The 13,991-nt window shown below is 38.2% G+C and overlaps 2 protein-coding genes across 3 annotated transcripts; both read left to right on the top strand.

Annotated features, from left to right (window-relative positions):
* Window positions 1-2,610: 2,610 nt before the first annotated feature.
* On the top strand, window positions 2,611-8,590 carry LOC103415827 (probable inactive ATP-dependent zinc metalloprotease FTSHI 1, chloroplastic). Its single transcript, XM_029103726.2, has 15 exons — window positions 2,611-3,546; window positions 3,639-3,723; window positions 4,192-4,626; window positions 4,713-4,766; window positions 4,864-4,929; window positions 5,069-5,164; window positions 5,258-5,386; window positions 5,738-5,790; window positions 5,983-6,178; window positions 6,487-6,601; window positions 6,673-6,947; window positions 7,268-7,351; window positions 7,440-7,552; window positions 7,639-7,888; window positions 8,026-8,590. Exons 1-15 carry the CDS (start codon window positions 2,852-2,854, stop codon window positions 8,224-8,226), a joined length of 2,847 nt encoding a protein of 948 aa, XP_028959559.2. The 5' UTR covers window positions 2,611-2,851; the 3' UTR covers window positions 8,227-8,590.
* Window positions 8,591-10,136: 1,546 nt separating this feature from the next.
* Window positions 10,137-13,835, top strand: LOC103431527 (SUN domain-containing protein 5). Of its 2 annotated transcripts, none has more exons than XM_029103727.2 (4): window positions 10,137-10,672; window positions 11,739-13,090; window positions 13,200-13,285; window positions 13,398-13,835. In XM_029103727.2, the coding sequence occupies exons 1-4, from the start codon at window positions 10,429-10,431 to the stop codon at window positions 13,402-13,404; spliced, it is 1,689 nt and encodes a 562-aa protein (XP_028959560.2). In that variant the 5' UTR covers window positions 10,137-10,428; the 3' UTR covers window positions 13,405-13,835. The 2 variants fall into 2 exon arrangements, with proteins under 2 accessions (XP_028959560.2, XP_017186741.3); XM_017331252.3 differs by having other exon boundaries at window positions 10,210-10,672; window positions 13,393-13,835.
* Window positions 13,836-13,991: the final 156 nt, after the last annotated feature.

Genomic DNA, 13,991 nt, shown 5'->3' on the forward strand with positions numbered 1-13,991 from the left:
GTAGCCTCTTTGGCGCGTAAAATTGACCTTTTTTTTAATGTTAAATTTAAAATAACAAACGAAAGTAATCAGCTATTAAAAGGGGTTGTGTTTGTTGTGGCCTATATTTAACTGATAAGGGAAGGGGCTGGCGGCACAGAGAAAATATAGAGAGAGATGTGTTTGTAGGGTTGTGTAGAGGATGTGTTATTCCCCCTATGCAGTGCCTTTATTTATAGTAATAAGGGAGAGAGGAAATCCTTTTCCTCCAAGGAATACAAGTCCTAATAAGGAAGAATAACTAGAATCAAATTTAATCTATGATTTACACAATCACACTTAAATAAAAAGTTTATAACACTCTCCCCTTGAGTGTGTGTAAATACCAAGTAGTAGTTAAGAAAGTCGACTCATCAGCACTGATTCTGGGGACACGCTAGTCTCAATAAGGTAGGAACTTGCATAAGGAGCTAAGTCTCACAAAAAACCTTAAGGCTATGGTAAAAACCCAAGTAGGGACAAAATCCATAGTCTAAGGAAAAATGCGTGAGTAATGCAAAGTCAAATGAAACGTCTACTAGACGTCATCAGGGATATGATCAACCCAAGGTGGGTGGCTCTTCAAAACCTCGTTAGGTAGCAAAAATCCAATGGGAAAAATGCTCCTAATCGTAGGGAAAAAGAGTACATTAAGATCAAGCAAGTATACTTCAGGATACTTCCCCTGAGTTAGACACAATTCCAAAGAAAACTAACAATGCTACAACTCAAAAAGTTTACGCATACTTATTCCTTGAACAAGCTTCTGAAACGTCACATTCGGTAGTGATTTGGTGAAAAGGTCGGCCAGATTGTCTTGTAAACGGATTTGCGTGACTTCAATCTTCTGATGCTCTTGTTGTTGATGTGAGAAGAAAAACTTCGACTCAATGTGCTTGGTGTTGTCTCCTTTAATGCAACTCTTTCATCATGGTTAGACGAAGTGGCAACTAAGGTCTGTTTAGTTGACCTCCAAGAGATTGCAGTGCCTCAAATGGTAAAGACATAACCCGTTTGAGAACCCTCATTGTGCGGATCAAATAAGTATCATGCGTCGGCATAACCAACAAGGTGAGAATCGACTTGAGATAAAGGGGTGTGGCATCACTTGAGGATCCGTAAGGATAGAACAAACCCAAATATGTGGTACCCTTAAGGTAGCAGAAAATGTCTTTAACACCAATCAAGTGTCTGCGTGTTGGTACATTACTGTATCTTGTCAAAAGATTAACAACGAATGAGATGTCGGGTCTAGTGCATTGAGCTAAGTACAATAAAGCGCCGATTGCACTTAGATAAGGAACTTCAGGCTCCAAAATCACTTCATCATCCTCCTTCGGATGGAAGGGATCTCGTTTTGCATCTAGCGCGAATGACCATAGGAGTACTCGAAGGCTTCATTTTATCCTCGTTAAAACGGCACAACACTTTCTGGGTGTTGTTCGATTTATGTACTAAGATTCCATCCGAACGATGCTCTATCTCGAGATCGAGATAATATTGAGTCTTCTTAGATCTTTTATCTAAAATTCCGACTTCAAGTGCGCAACAGTTCTCGCGAGCTCTTAAGAAGTTTTGATGAGATTCATGTCATCGACATATACTGCAACAATCCCAAAACCAGAATATGACTTCTTAATGAACACACAAGGGCATAGTTCATTGTTTACATATCTCTGACTAGTCAAATACTCACTCAGATGATTATACCACATTCTTCCTGATTGCTTCAAACCGTAGAGTGAATGCCTCAGCCGAATTGAGAACGTGTTCTAGGGTTGGAAATATTTGATCCATTCAATGTAAGTCCTTCAGGAACTTTCATATAAATTTCTGTATCAAGATCCCCATAGAGGTACGCAGTTACTACATCCATCAGTTGCATACTCAGTTTTTCGGAAACTACCAAACTGATAAGGTAGCGAAAAGTAATCACATTCATAATGGGTGAATAAGTTTCATCATAGTCAATCCCGGGACATTGTCAGAAGCCTTGCACAACAAGACGAGCTTTGTAACGCACAATTTCGTTCTTCTCATTACACTTCCGAACAAAAACTCATTTGTAGCTAACGGGCTTCACATGTGAAGGAGTAGGAGCTATAGGTCCAAACACCTTACGTTTCACAAGCAAATTGAGTTTGACTTGGGTTGCTTGTTTCCAATTTGACGAATCAGTTCATTAACGGAACGAGGTTCAATGTCATCGCTCAACATGATCTCAGTAGCTGCATATGCTAATGCATCAACGATGAATATCTCATTTCTACACCAAACATCATCCCAGCAAGCATAATGGACCAAAATCTCATAAATCTTGGTAGGTGGATTCATCTCTTTAAAGACACTTCCATAATCTAGTATTTCTTCATGAGTTGGATATAATGAGTAGGTGACAGTCGGATTCACAGTTGGATATAATGAGTAGGTGACAGTTGGATATAATGAGTAGGTGACAGTAGTATTACATAGAGTTCCTATCAAGGTTTAAAATATCGTCAAAAAACATGAAAATTTTGATAAAAATATCGGGATAATATCGATATTTTAAACCTCGCCAAATCAAAGATTAATCGACTTCGGATCATGAAAGGCGAACCCGCCTGAAGAAACTTGACCCGGATAATATGAAACAGAACTCAAAACCTCTCTCTAATACTCAAAAGTTTCAACTTTCCAACTCAAAATTCAGGCAACAAAATTGCAGAATTTAAAAAAAAGAAGAATCATAAACCCTAAAAATTAGATAAACTCCCAAAAATGTGAGCACAAACTGCCGCATTTCCCTCCAAAATTAAACCCCAATTGCTCAAATTTTTTCATCTTCCCAGCAATGGCATCCATTGACATTCTCAATCCACCCAGAATTTGCATTCCCAAACCCCACACCCACTTCAAATCCCCAGCTCACTCGAAGCGTTTCTGTTTGGTTCGGAAACTTCAACCGCAGCTGCCTCTCCGCCACCGGTCACTCACCCTTATCTGCCAAACGTCTTCCGGGCCGTCATCAAGGTCCGGTGACAATAGCAAATCCCCCCAGGACGATTTTGTGGCCAGGGTTTTGAAGGAGAACCCTAGCCAGATTGAACCCAGGTACTTGGTTGGCGACAAGTTCTATACTTTGAAGGAAAAAGAGAGTTTGGGGAAGAATTCCAATGTGGGTTTTGTTGAACTCTTGGCCAAACAGCTAAATTTTTCGAAGCTGAAAAATGAGAGAATTGAGGGACAGAGTGATGGTGGAGTGAAGGATGATGCTGTGTATTTGAAGGACATTTTGAGGGAGTATAAGGGGAAGCTCTATGTGCCTGAGCAGATTTTTGGGACGGAGTTGCCAGAGGAAGAGCAATTTGAGAAGAGTTTGGAGGAATTGCCCAGAATGAGCTATGAGGATTTTCTTAAAGCTATGAAGAGTGAAAAGGTTAAGCTCTTGACTTCCAAGGAAGTTGCAGGGAATTCTTATGGGGTCAGTGATTACATTGTTGATTTGAAGGAGATACCGGGCGAAAAGAGCTTGCATCGAACCAAATGGTAAAAAATGACTAACCAGCTTGTTGCTTAAGGAGTTGTGATTTTTGTGGATGTTTTTGGTAGCTTATTGATATGTTTTTGCATATTTTCAGGGCAATGAGGCTGGATGAGGGTGAAGCTCAAGCTCTTTTGGAGGATTACACGGGCCCGAGATATGTGATTGAGGGGCATACTACGGTGATCAATCTTTGAACTCATTTGAGCTTAGTTAATTATAACTTGTGAATCAAATGGAAATTGGTTTTAAGAAAAAGAAAACTAGCTATTAGTGAATTATCAAGTGGTACTTATTTTGCATGGTGTAAAATTAGAGTGTTTCGTATGTAGTCCCATTTTATTCGGAGGTTCTGGTTTGAGTGCTTAGAAAGTAAGTTTGGCTGCATTAATATTATTTTATTAATTGTAGTATCAGTGATAGAAAATATTTGAGCTCAATGAAAATAATCAGGTTCAAGAATTAACTTCAGACTTCAAATTTTGCGGCCATATCTTGTACTATATATCTAGACTTGAGGTTTTGGTCCTAGAACACAATGCATAGATGTCATATAATTGGAACCATTTTTTAAGAGTCAGGAAATCCATTTTTATTTTTATTCATATAGAAGATTAATCTTTCCTTACTGTTTGATTCCTCTGCTGCAGTCTTGGGTTGGAAAGGTACCACAGTACCCTCATCCGGTGGCATCTTCCATATCTAGCAGAATGATGGTGGAGCTTGGAATGGTAACAGCTGTAATGGCTGCTGCAGCAGTTTTTATTGGAGGATTCCTGGCTTCTGCAGTATTTGCTGTTACCAGCTTTGTTTTTGCATCAACTGTATATGTCGTATGGCCTATAGTGAAACCATTTACGAGACTTTTCCTTGGTCTCGCCTTGGGTATTTTGGAGAGAGTATGGGATAACCTTGTTGACTTTTTCAGTGATGGAGGCATTTTCTCTAAATTTTCTGAATTTTACACTTTTGGTGGTCTATCTGCCAGCATTGAGATGTTAAAACCAATAACAATTGTCCTTATGACCATGGTCATTCTTGTCCGTTTCACACTTTCAAGAAGACCTAAGAACTTCCGGAAGTGGGTAATGCTGCGTCATTTCTACAGTTTCATGCCTTGTATTATTATGCCATGGATTTGATCACCATGTGTTGCATTTACTATGTGTAGGATCTGTGGCAAGGGATTGATTTTTCACGATCCAAAGCAGAAGCCCGTGTTGATGTTAGTTTTCTGATGGTTACACATTTTGCAACTTTCTATATTATTGAAGTTGTTCATAATGTTCTTAGAATTCTATTTTGTCTTGGCATGTGTTCAGGGGTCAACTGGAGTTAAGTTTAGTGATGTGGCAGGGATTGATGAAGCAGTAGAGGAACTTCTGGAGGTATTCGTTATCACTATTCTTTGAGAATAAATTGCTTAAATATTGTAAATTCTTTCGTGGTCTTATGTTGTTATAATTCTTAATGGTACATTCCTAATTAAGGGAAACTTATTAGTATCTTTGATATTCTGCTGATTAGTTGGTGAGGTACTTGAAGAACCCAGAACTATTTGACAAAATGGGAATAAAACCTCCGCATGGGGTTCTTTTAGAGGGTCCACCTGGATGTGGCAAGGTTTGTTATTTGTGCACACCTTTAATCAGTGTACTAATTACAATACATAAAATTATCCATTACTAACTTTTCAGTTTACTCACCTGTTTCCAGACCCTGGTTGCGAAGGCCATAGCTGGTGAGGCTGGTGTTCCGTTTTACCAAATGGCTGGATCTGAATTTGTTGAAGTCTTAGTTGGTGTTGGTTCAGCTCGTATTAGGGATCTATTCAAAAGAGCCAAGGTGATTATTTGTACTTGGATTCTGTTAATTGTGATCAATCTTCTTTAGACTTTGCTCCATTTTTAATCTTAAACATTTAAACCTGGACATATTTTTTGGAGGCACTATGCACTAACAAATTTGGTTCTCCCCATATTATCCTACTTTGTCACCCTGAAGGGGAAGTGAGAACCCAAACAAGTCATACTCTGGTATCAATTTCATAGTTTCAACTTTAAAATCGAATTTCCTCTTTAAAAGTGGTTCTGACTTCTCAGAGAGTGGTTTTATCAATTAAAGCCACATATTCACTTTCTTGAAGTCTTTATTGGGATTGTTATGCTATGAATTGCTTTATTTTTGTTGGTGCAGGTAAACAAACCATCTGTTATTTTCATTGATGAGATTGATGCATTGGCTACAAGGTATGAATATTTCTCTTGCTGAACTTTAATGATTTGTGCTATTGTTTGTGGTTTTAATTTTTTTTAACATACAGTAATTAACTTTATGGCATATCATTATTGTGCAAGGTGCCGGCTGACAAGAGCCTAGTGCTTAACTTTGAACTGGATGTTAATAAACTTATGGATATGTGTTTTCTATCCTGTGCTCAGGCGTCAAGGAATTTTCAAGGAAACTAGCGACCACCTGTATAATGCAGCCACTCAAGAGAGAGAAACTACTCTGAATCAGCTCTTAATAGAGCTTGATGGATTTGATACTGGTAAAGGTGTTATATTCTTAGCTGCTACAAATCGCCGGGATTTATTAGACCCTGCACTTCTTCGACCAGGTCGTTTTGATCGGAAGGTTTGTTCTCTTTCTAAAGTAAAAGACCGTTGGAACTAGGCTACTGTGTTAGCTTCATGGAATTTAGTTCTTCTGTTTAAGCTTGAGAATGACATCCATCAGTCATATTATACATCTGTATCTTATGTTAAATGAGCCATTCATCTATTCTCCAGTCATTGGTTGGATTTGCCCTGGTTGATACTGGATTATTCACTGACTGGAACTGAAATTTTCTGCTTGGTTATCCATAAATTCATTAAATTGTATATGCCAGCTTTGTTGAATGTAATTTCGTGGCTCATTATTATTTGGGTTGCATCCTGTAGATAAAAATTCGTCCACCTGCTGCGAAGGGGAGATTGGATATTTTGAAAATCCATGCAAGCAAAGTCAAAATGTCACCATCTGTTGATTTGTCCAGCTATGCACAGAACTTACCAGGTATGCATCCGTCTTTGGTGCTCCAGTGGATTTGTTATTTGAAGTCCTGAATCCAATTTTCTATTTATCAGGATGGACGGGAGCAAAGTTGGCTCAGCTGGTCCAAGAGGCTGCACTTGTCGCAGTGAGGAAGGGGCATGATTCAATTTTTCAGACAGACTTGGATGATGCTGTTGATAGACTCACTGTAGGACCAAAGCGGGTTGGAATAGAGTTGGGCCATCTGGGTCAATGTCGTCGAGCCACTACTGAAGTTGGAGTGGCAATGACTTCTCATCTGCTTAGGCAATACGAAAACGCAGAAGTTGAACGGTGTGATCGCATTTCAATCATCCCTCGTGGTCAGGTGCTCTTTCTGCTCCTTTATCTTCTTTTTCGTCCATAGTCTAATTTGTAATTCTTTGTTGCCTTGTATGTTTTTGGCACTGTCTGATGAAATAGTCACTGTTATGTGGTTCATTCTTGTCATGCTGTTGCATAATTTGGTAACCTGAATGATTTATAGACGACCAACTATCTTCTTAGATTTCTTAAAGCCTGGCAACTATCCTATCCTGTTAATTTTGCGGTTCTGTAACATGTCATGGCTACTTTGATTTTACTGAAATTTCCTTTTTTCCTATCACTTGTTACTTACGGTGTAACTTTGTCAAGTAATTTGTACAGACATTGTCACAAGTTGTATTTCATCGACTTGATGACGAATCATACATGTTTGAGCGCCGGCCACAATTGCTGCATCGCCTTCAGGTTTTTTTTTTTGTTTTTGGTTCTTGTAGTTTCTTTTTATACTGTATCCTATTAATCTAATGGTTTTTTTTTTCTTTCCTTTGTGCAGGTTTTACTTGGTGGAAGGGCCGCTGAAGAGGTCATATATGGACGAGACTCATCAAGGGCATCGGTTGACTACCTTGCTGATGCATCTTGGCTTGCTCGTAAAATTTTAACCATGTCAGGCCCTTGTTCACTACTGTTTTTCTACCTCCTTGCTTTCTGTGTGGTTGTAATGATCTGATTTGATTAATCTCTCCTTACAGTTGGAATTTGGAGAATCCGATGGTCATACATGGAGAGCCACCACCTTGGAGGAAGAAACTTGAATTTGTAGGCCCTCGGCTGGACTTCGAGGGATCACTGTACCACGACTATGACCTGATTGAACCACCAGTGAACTTCAATTTAGATGATGATGTTGCAAAAAGGGCGGAAGAGCTGATACACAAAATGTATGACAAAACACTTTCTCTGCTTAAGAAGCATCACACGGCCTTGCTTAAAACTGTGAAGGTACTTGGTCTTGATGCAAATTCGTATATTAATATGTGGAATGCAAATTGAGATTGCATACATGCAAATGAGCTGATTGCATTTAACTTCGAAGTGGTGCAATGACAGTGGGATTCATTGGCTTTCTTTCACTTCAGGTTCTTCTTGAACGCAAGGAAATTAGCGGTGAAGAAATTGATTTTATCTTGAACAAGTACCTTCCACAAACACCCTTAAAGCTTCTTTTAGAGGAGGAAAATCCTGGCAGCCTTAAGTTCGTCACACAAGAACAGGAACAGGAACAGGAACGTGAGTCAGAGTACGCCCTTCTATCTCAATCCAATGGAGAAACCCTATGATTAAGCGAATGGGGACTCTCCGCGGCCTGCATCGAAAGCTTCACTTCCATCAAGAGCATGAAGTGCACGAATTGAGATTTTGTCTTGTAATTTTGGTGTAACTCTCTCTCTCTCGCTCTCTCTGTCTCTCTGTCTCTCTGTCTCTGTCTCTCTCTCTCTCCTGTAATTCAAAAGAATGCCCAGTTTTCCTTTTTATTGGGTTTTCTCTCTTTTTTTATTTACTTTTTTTGGTGGTTGATAGATAATGTAGAAATGTGCACTTTCTAGATGGAGGTTGATATATTGTAAGAAAGGAATTAGCTTCCAAATTCATCTCTACTTTTTCCATTTACAAATGAATGAGATTACTACTCAGATGGTTGAATGTCATGATCTCATTCAACTCTGTCACACAATTTTTCTTTAATTAGTTCGATATGTGACCTTGCTTAGAGGACTTGCATAAAATGGAGACGTCAAGGTGGCGGTGTCCCAAATCCTTCTGCAATGTCGTGTAAAAAAACAGGCTAAAACATATGGCAATGGGTGATAAGTTTTGACACAGCCTTGGGTACTCACGTTTCACGTAAGTCTCTTCCTTTTTAAACAATGAAGCATAGCACCATTACACGCATCAACTTTGTTTAGCAATGTTTGCTCGTTATGATGTGTCAGCGTCTCAATTATTCAAATTTCGGTTCATTTATGATTCAAACAACAATCTGATCTAATTTAAACAATTGGGAAAGACTGGAACTTGGTCTAAGAGTGAGCACACAAGTTCTAACCAACCTGAATACGCGGACGTTTACAAATTACGGTTTAGTTTAGAGAGCAAATATGGTGACGCTGGTAGTGGGAGGTGGCATTGATACTTGGCACCAAATTAAACCATTGTTAAGGAGAAATTTTTCATTGTACCTAGAAACATGGGTGGACATCACGTGCCATTATGTAAGTTGAATGATTTTTTTTTCAAGTTGGTAATTTTTAACACAAGTATCTCACCACTTGTATAGTGACAGTAGTGTACCACCCCGTGTTGCAGGGAATTGATAAATCTCTTGTCGTTGAGATGCGGGTCAAAAACTTGAACTCAAAAGCTCAAGGCTTGTTAATTGAATTGCCTCCTAAAACGGCCATTTAGTCTCAATTTATCTTTTGAAATTGATTTTGTCTCACTTGCCCCCAGAAAACTGACATTTTTAACTCTTTTGGTCTCACTTCAACCCATTCCATAAAAGAAACGTTAAATTGAAGGGTATCTTGGACACTTCATTTTTTACACACCTCTTAAACTAAAATTGTAATTAATTTATCACCAATTGGAATATGTAACTCAACAATGTGAAACTTGTGGTTGCAAACTATGCACATTTGCTTTAGATCATTTTTTTGGTTTTGAGGTTTGCATAGGAAGTATTTTGTACCTGATAGCTTAATGGTTTTTTTTTAGATTATAAATTGTGCAACTAATTTGAGATCATTTTCTTATAGGTGAAACTTGTGGTTAAGCCAATTTTGATTATAAGGATATCTTTGGAATAGGTTAATCATGTTTTCTTTATGTTGTAATGAGTATTTTTCAAGCGCACAGTTTCATTGCGCTAGTACAAGAATGCCTTGCAAATGAAATGACTTTATGAAAAAAAAATTGTAACATTTATTTTGGTTGATATAATATTTTGTTGTCAGGAATTTTTCTATTGATTGAATAATTTACTTTAAAAATGGTCAAAACACAGTTGTCAAAAATAAAATTGAGATTGTTTTAGTACGTATTGTAAAAAGTAAAATATCCAAAATACTTTTAAATTTAACATTTTTTTAGCAGAATAAGATGAAGTGAGATTAAAATAATTAAAAACATCAGTTTTAAAAAGTAAAGCAAAATAAAATTAATTTCAAAAAGTAAATTGAGACTAAATTGCAGTGTCAGACATTTCAATTAAAAAGCCAAAGCTCAAAATCCAAAAGCGACTTATGCGCCTCTCAACGGCGAAGAGTGCTTTACGCAACAGTGGGAATAATTAGCCACACAGACCCAAAAAGAAGAAAAAATTTGCCACAAAAAGCAGACAAGGACTTTTCCCGATTCCTATTCCTCAGGAAATCCCACATTCTCTCTCCCTACTCCTCTCTCTCTCTGCTATGTTTTTATGATGAAACATAAAGACCCACCAAAACCCTCCAACGCAACGGCCATTTTTGCACAGAAGAAAGATGAAGAAGCCTCGGAACGGCTCCTTTTATACCAAAACCCAAACGAGAAACTACCACACCAGCATTGACGGCTCCAATTTCCAGGAAAGCAACAGTGGTGGAGAAAGCTGCAAAAGCAAAAGTAAGAAATGCTACAACAACAAGAGCAAGAGCTTCTACGAGCTTTCTCTCTCTCTGATCTTCTCTCTCTGGTGCCTTGTATTCTTGTTCTACTCTAAGCTCGGTCTCGGCCATGGCAATGGAGGTACTTGGAAATTTTATTGTCCATTTGCGTTTCATTTGTTTGGTTTTTGTAAAGTTTGCCTCTTTTTACCTGTATTTTCTAATTCCTTATGCCCACTTCTCAACTTTGTATGTTCTAGCAAACCCATTTCCCCAATCCGTATTTATATCAATAGATTGAAGAGAAATGGATAAAATAGAACAAAAGCTGGTGCCTTTAATTTTCTGCTGATAAGATTCTCAGAGAAAAGATATCCAAATGTTACGAAATGTTACGAAAGAAGAAGATGGTTAGCATTGTTTTGGACACTGTGCTATTGGTGAAATGAATTCCAAATTTCCTTAATGGGTATGAGAAAGTGTCAATAGGTTCCAGTTTTGTTTTCATTCAACAAACTCCCGCGGAGATGGAAGTCGAGAAGGGGCTTCTCCGCCCATTTCTGATTGGTTTTGGGCTGGATGCTCAACAATTTTGTTTCTTTGTTAAAGAATGTGACTACGGGACAGAGGTTCAGGGCCGAAGGGGTAGAGGAAGACCTAGGAAAACTTTGGAAGAGACCCTAAGAAAAGACTTAGAGTACTTGGATCTAACAGAGGACATGACACAAAATCGAGCACAATGGTGTTCTAGGATTCATATAGCCGACCCCACTTAGTGGGAAAAGGCTTTGTTGTTGTTGTTGTTGTTGTTGTTAAAGAATGTTCATATCTTGGAGTCTAGATTCTGAGAAGTTCTATGTAGGTATTCTATTTCTTCTTCTTTCGAATAATATGGTTTCACTATTGTTTTTTTCCTAACTAATGTCTCTGCTCTAGTTTATAGATTGATAACTTTGCTGAAGTTTAATGTTGGGGAAATCTCTTCAGCTAGTACCCTTATATTCTTCATCATCAATGAAATTATTTCTACGATTTACAGAATCTTATCATTTAGCTGGAGCTAAGAGAGTATTTTAATTGGAATCGCCATTCAGCTATTTTCGGATGCATGCTTTTAGGATAAGCTATTTGTGTGGCATTTCAGCTTTTACCCTTGTCTACTATTTTTGCGGATTTGATCATTTAACTTGAGCATATATTTTCTTCAGGGAATTCAGCTCCTGATAACAGATCTACACATTATCCTAGTGTTCACAATGGTAAGCACGGTGACCATGCATGCTCATTTGTAGAAAATGGAAGCGGAAAACAGACAAATGGACTGGTATTGGATTTTACTTCGTCTCAAAGCTGTAACAATTCTGGAGTTTCTGACAACTATGCAATTTCCAAGTACTCACTTCCAGAGACGGACAGATTAGAAAAAATAGTTTGGAGTATTTTAGGCTATGGTGATTTGGTTTGTGAACTACATCAAGCACATGATTATAACACAAATCATTCAGGACAACTTCTGAATGGAGGAACTTCTCATCCCTCCTATCTCAATATTGACGAATTTCGAAACATAACAAAGCAGGAAAAAGGTCAGGATATGCCAAGTCAGCTTATTAACATTACCCAGGGGCTTGAATCTGATGGAATGGAATACAACTATGCCTCTGCATCCAAAGGTGCAAAAGTGGTGGCTCACAATAAGGAAGCAAAGGGAGCATGTAACATATTGGGAAAGGATCACGATAAGTACCTGAGAAACCCTTGTTCCGTCGGGGGAAAGTTTGTTATAGTTGAGCTTGCAGAAGAGACTCTGGTAAATTCTGTCAAGATTGCAAACTTTGAGCACTACTCTTCTAATTTCAAGGAATTTGAATTGTCTGGAAGTTTAAGTTATCCGGCAGAAGCGTGGTTGCCATTGGGCAACTTTGTTGCTGCTAATGTCAAGCATGCTCAGACCTTTAAGCTGCCTGAACCCAAATGGGTAAGATACTTGAAGTTAGATTTACTAAGTCACTATGGGTCTGAGTTTTACTGCACATTAAGTGTTCTAGAGGTGTATGGCATTAACGCAATTGAGCGGATGCTAGAAGATCTGATTGTGGCGCCTGCAGAACCTGCAGCCAATAAATTGGCAGAGCCTAATTCAACTGTACAATTGTCTCCAAGAGAAGAGGTTGGTTCAACTGACGGGAGAACAAGTAATGAAGGTCAAACTGGGGTTCGAACAGCTGGTGTAGGGACAGAAAGTGTTGAAGATACACAAAAGGTCAATGTAGATGTTACCAAAAATCCAGTAACTACGAGCAAGATTCCAGAGCCGGTTCTGAAGGTTAGACAGCAGCCGAATGGAAGAATTCCTGGTGACTCAGTTCTGAAGATTTTAATGCAAAAAGTGAGGTCACTCGAGCTGAACTTAGCTGTGCTGGAGGAATATATCAAAGAATTAAATCGAAGACAGGGGGGTATCTTGCCGGAGGTTGGTAAAGAGCTGTTGAGAATATCATTGCTTCTGGATCAAAGCAAAACGGAGATCAAAGATATCTTGCAATGGAAGGAAATTATGGTACTGCATTGTTTTTTTTCTTAAAACTTACTATCCATATAATGTTTATGCATATAATTTTCGGGACAGGAAGCTTATCAACCTAATTGTTTGGCATTCTTCGATTCAGGAAAAAAGTATTACCGACCTTGAATCATGGAAAGCTGCTGTTTCATCCCAAGTGAATGCATTGGCCGGGGAAAATAACATGTTAAGGTTAGATATACTTCTAACTTATAGGCTTTTGTGATGTAGTAAATTCTCCATTCTCGTTGCTTCACATCAATCTATAGATTCACTGACATCGCTCTTTGTTACTGCAGAATAGACATTGAGAAGGTTGTGAAGGATCAAGCGAGCCTCGAAAGCAAAGAGCTTGCGGTTCTAGCAGTTAGTCTTTTCTTTTTGTGCTTTGCAATTCTGAAACTAGTTTCAATGCAAATTTTGACATTTTTAAGAGGAGCCTCCTCGTCCTCGTCCTCGCCGTCTCAGTCTCAGCCTGAGAATGCATGCAGGAACAATAGAGGTTGGGTTTTTATGATTGTTAGCAGCAGTATGACAATATTCATTACTTTGATCTATAGTTAGAAATTCCTCTTAATTTTCTTATAGTCCCAATCCAGCTTTAGCATTAGGTTTTTGGCCACTTGTTAATTTTAGATTTTTTTTATTTGTATAATAGAAAGAAATTTGTTGTAGAAAAACTCAAAATTCATGTCGTTGGATGAATCACAATTTTTGTGGTTGATAAGAAAATATTTCGAAACTGGTTCTTTGTTTCTTTTTTTTTCCCCCTAGAGTTTTGAAATTAATAATATTTACAAACGTGAGTTATGTCAGTTAGTTAAAACAGTGTGACGCCCCTAACTTACAAATTCGAATCCCGCTTACTCAGAAAAATAATTTAGAATATCTTCTTGGT

The sequence above is a fragment of the Malus domestica genome, chromosome 06 (genome assembly GCF_042453785.1).
Source record: "Malus domestica chromosome 06, GDT2T_hap1".
Lineage (NCBI taxonomy): Eukaryota > Viridiplantae > Streptophyta > Magnoliopsida > Rosales > Rosaceae > Malus > Malus domestica.

Bases quoted from the DNA above. Each gene is read 5' to 3' on its own strand.
- LOC103415827 (XM_029103726.2), top strand. From the start codon at position 2,852: ATGGCATCCATTGACATTCTCAATCCACCCAGAATTTGCATTCCCAAA. The intron at 4,767-4,863 runs GTTAGTTTTCTG...GCATGTGTTCAG, and splicing joins AAGCAGAAGCCCGTGTTGAT to GGGTCAACTGGAGTTAAGTT. The intron at 6,179-6,486 runs GTTTGTTCTCTT...TGCATCCTGTAG, and splicing joins CAGGTCGTTTTGATCGGAAG to ATAAAAATTCGTCCACCTGC.
- LOC103431527 (XM_017331252.3), top strand. From the start codon at position 10,429: ATGAAGAAGCCTCGGAACGGCTCCTTTTATACCAAAACCCAAACGAGA. The intron at 13,091-13,199 runs GTACTGCATTGT...TCTTCGATTCAG, and splicing joins TGCAATGGAAGGAAATTATG to GAAAAAAGTATTACCGACCT. The intron at 13,286-13,392 runs GTTAGATATACT...TTGTTACTGCAG, and splicing joins GGGGAAAATAACATGTTAAG to AATAGACATTGAGAAGGTTG.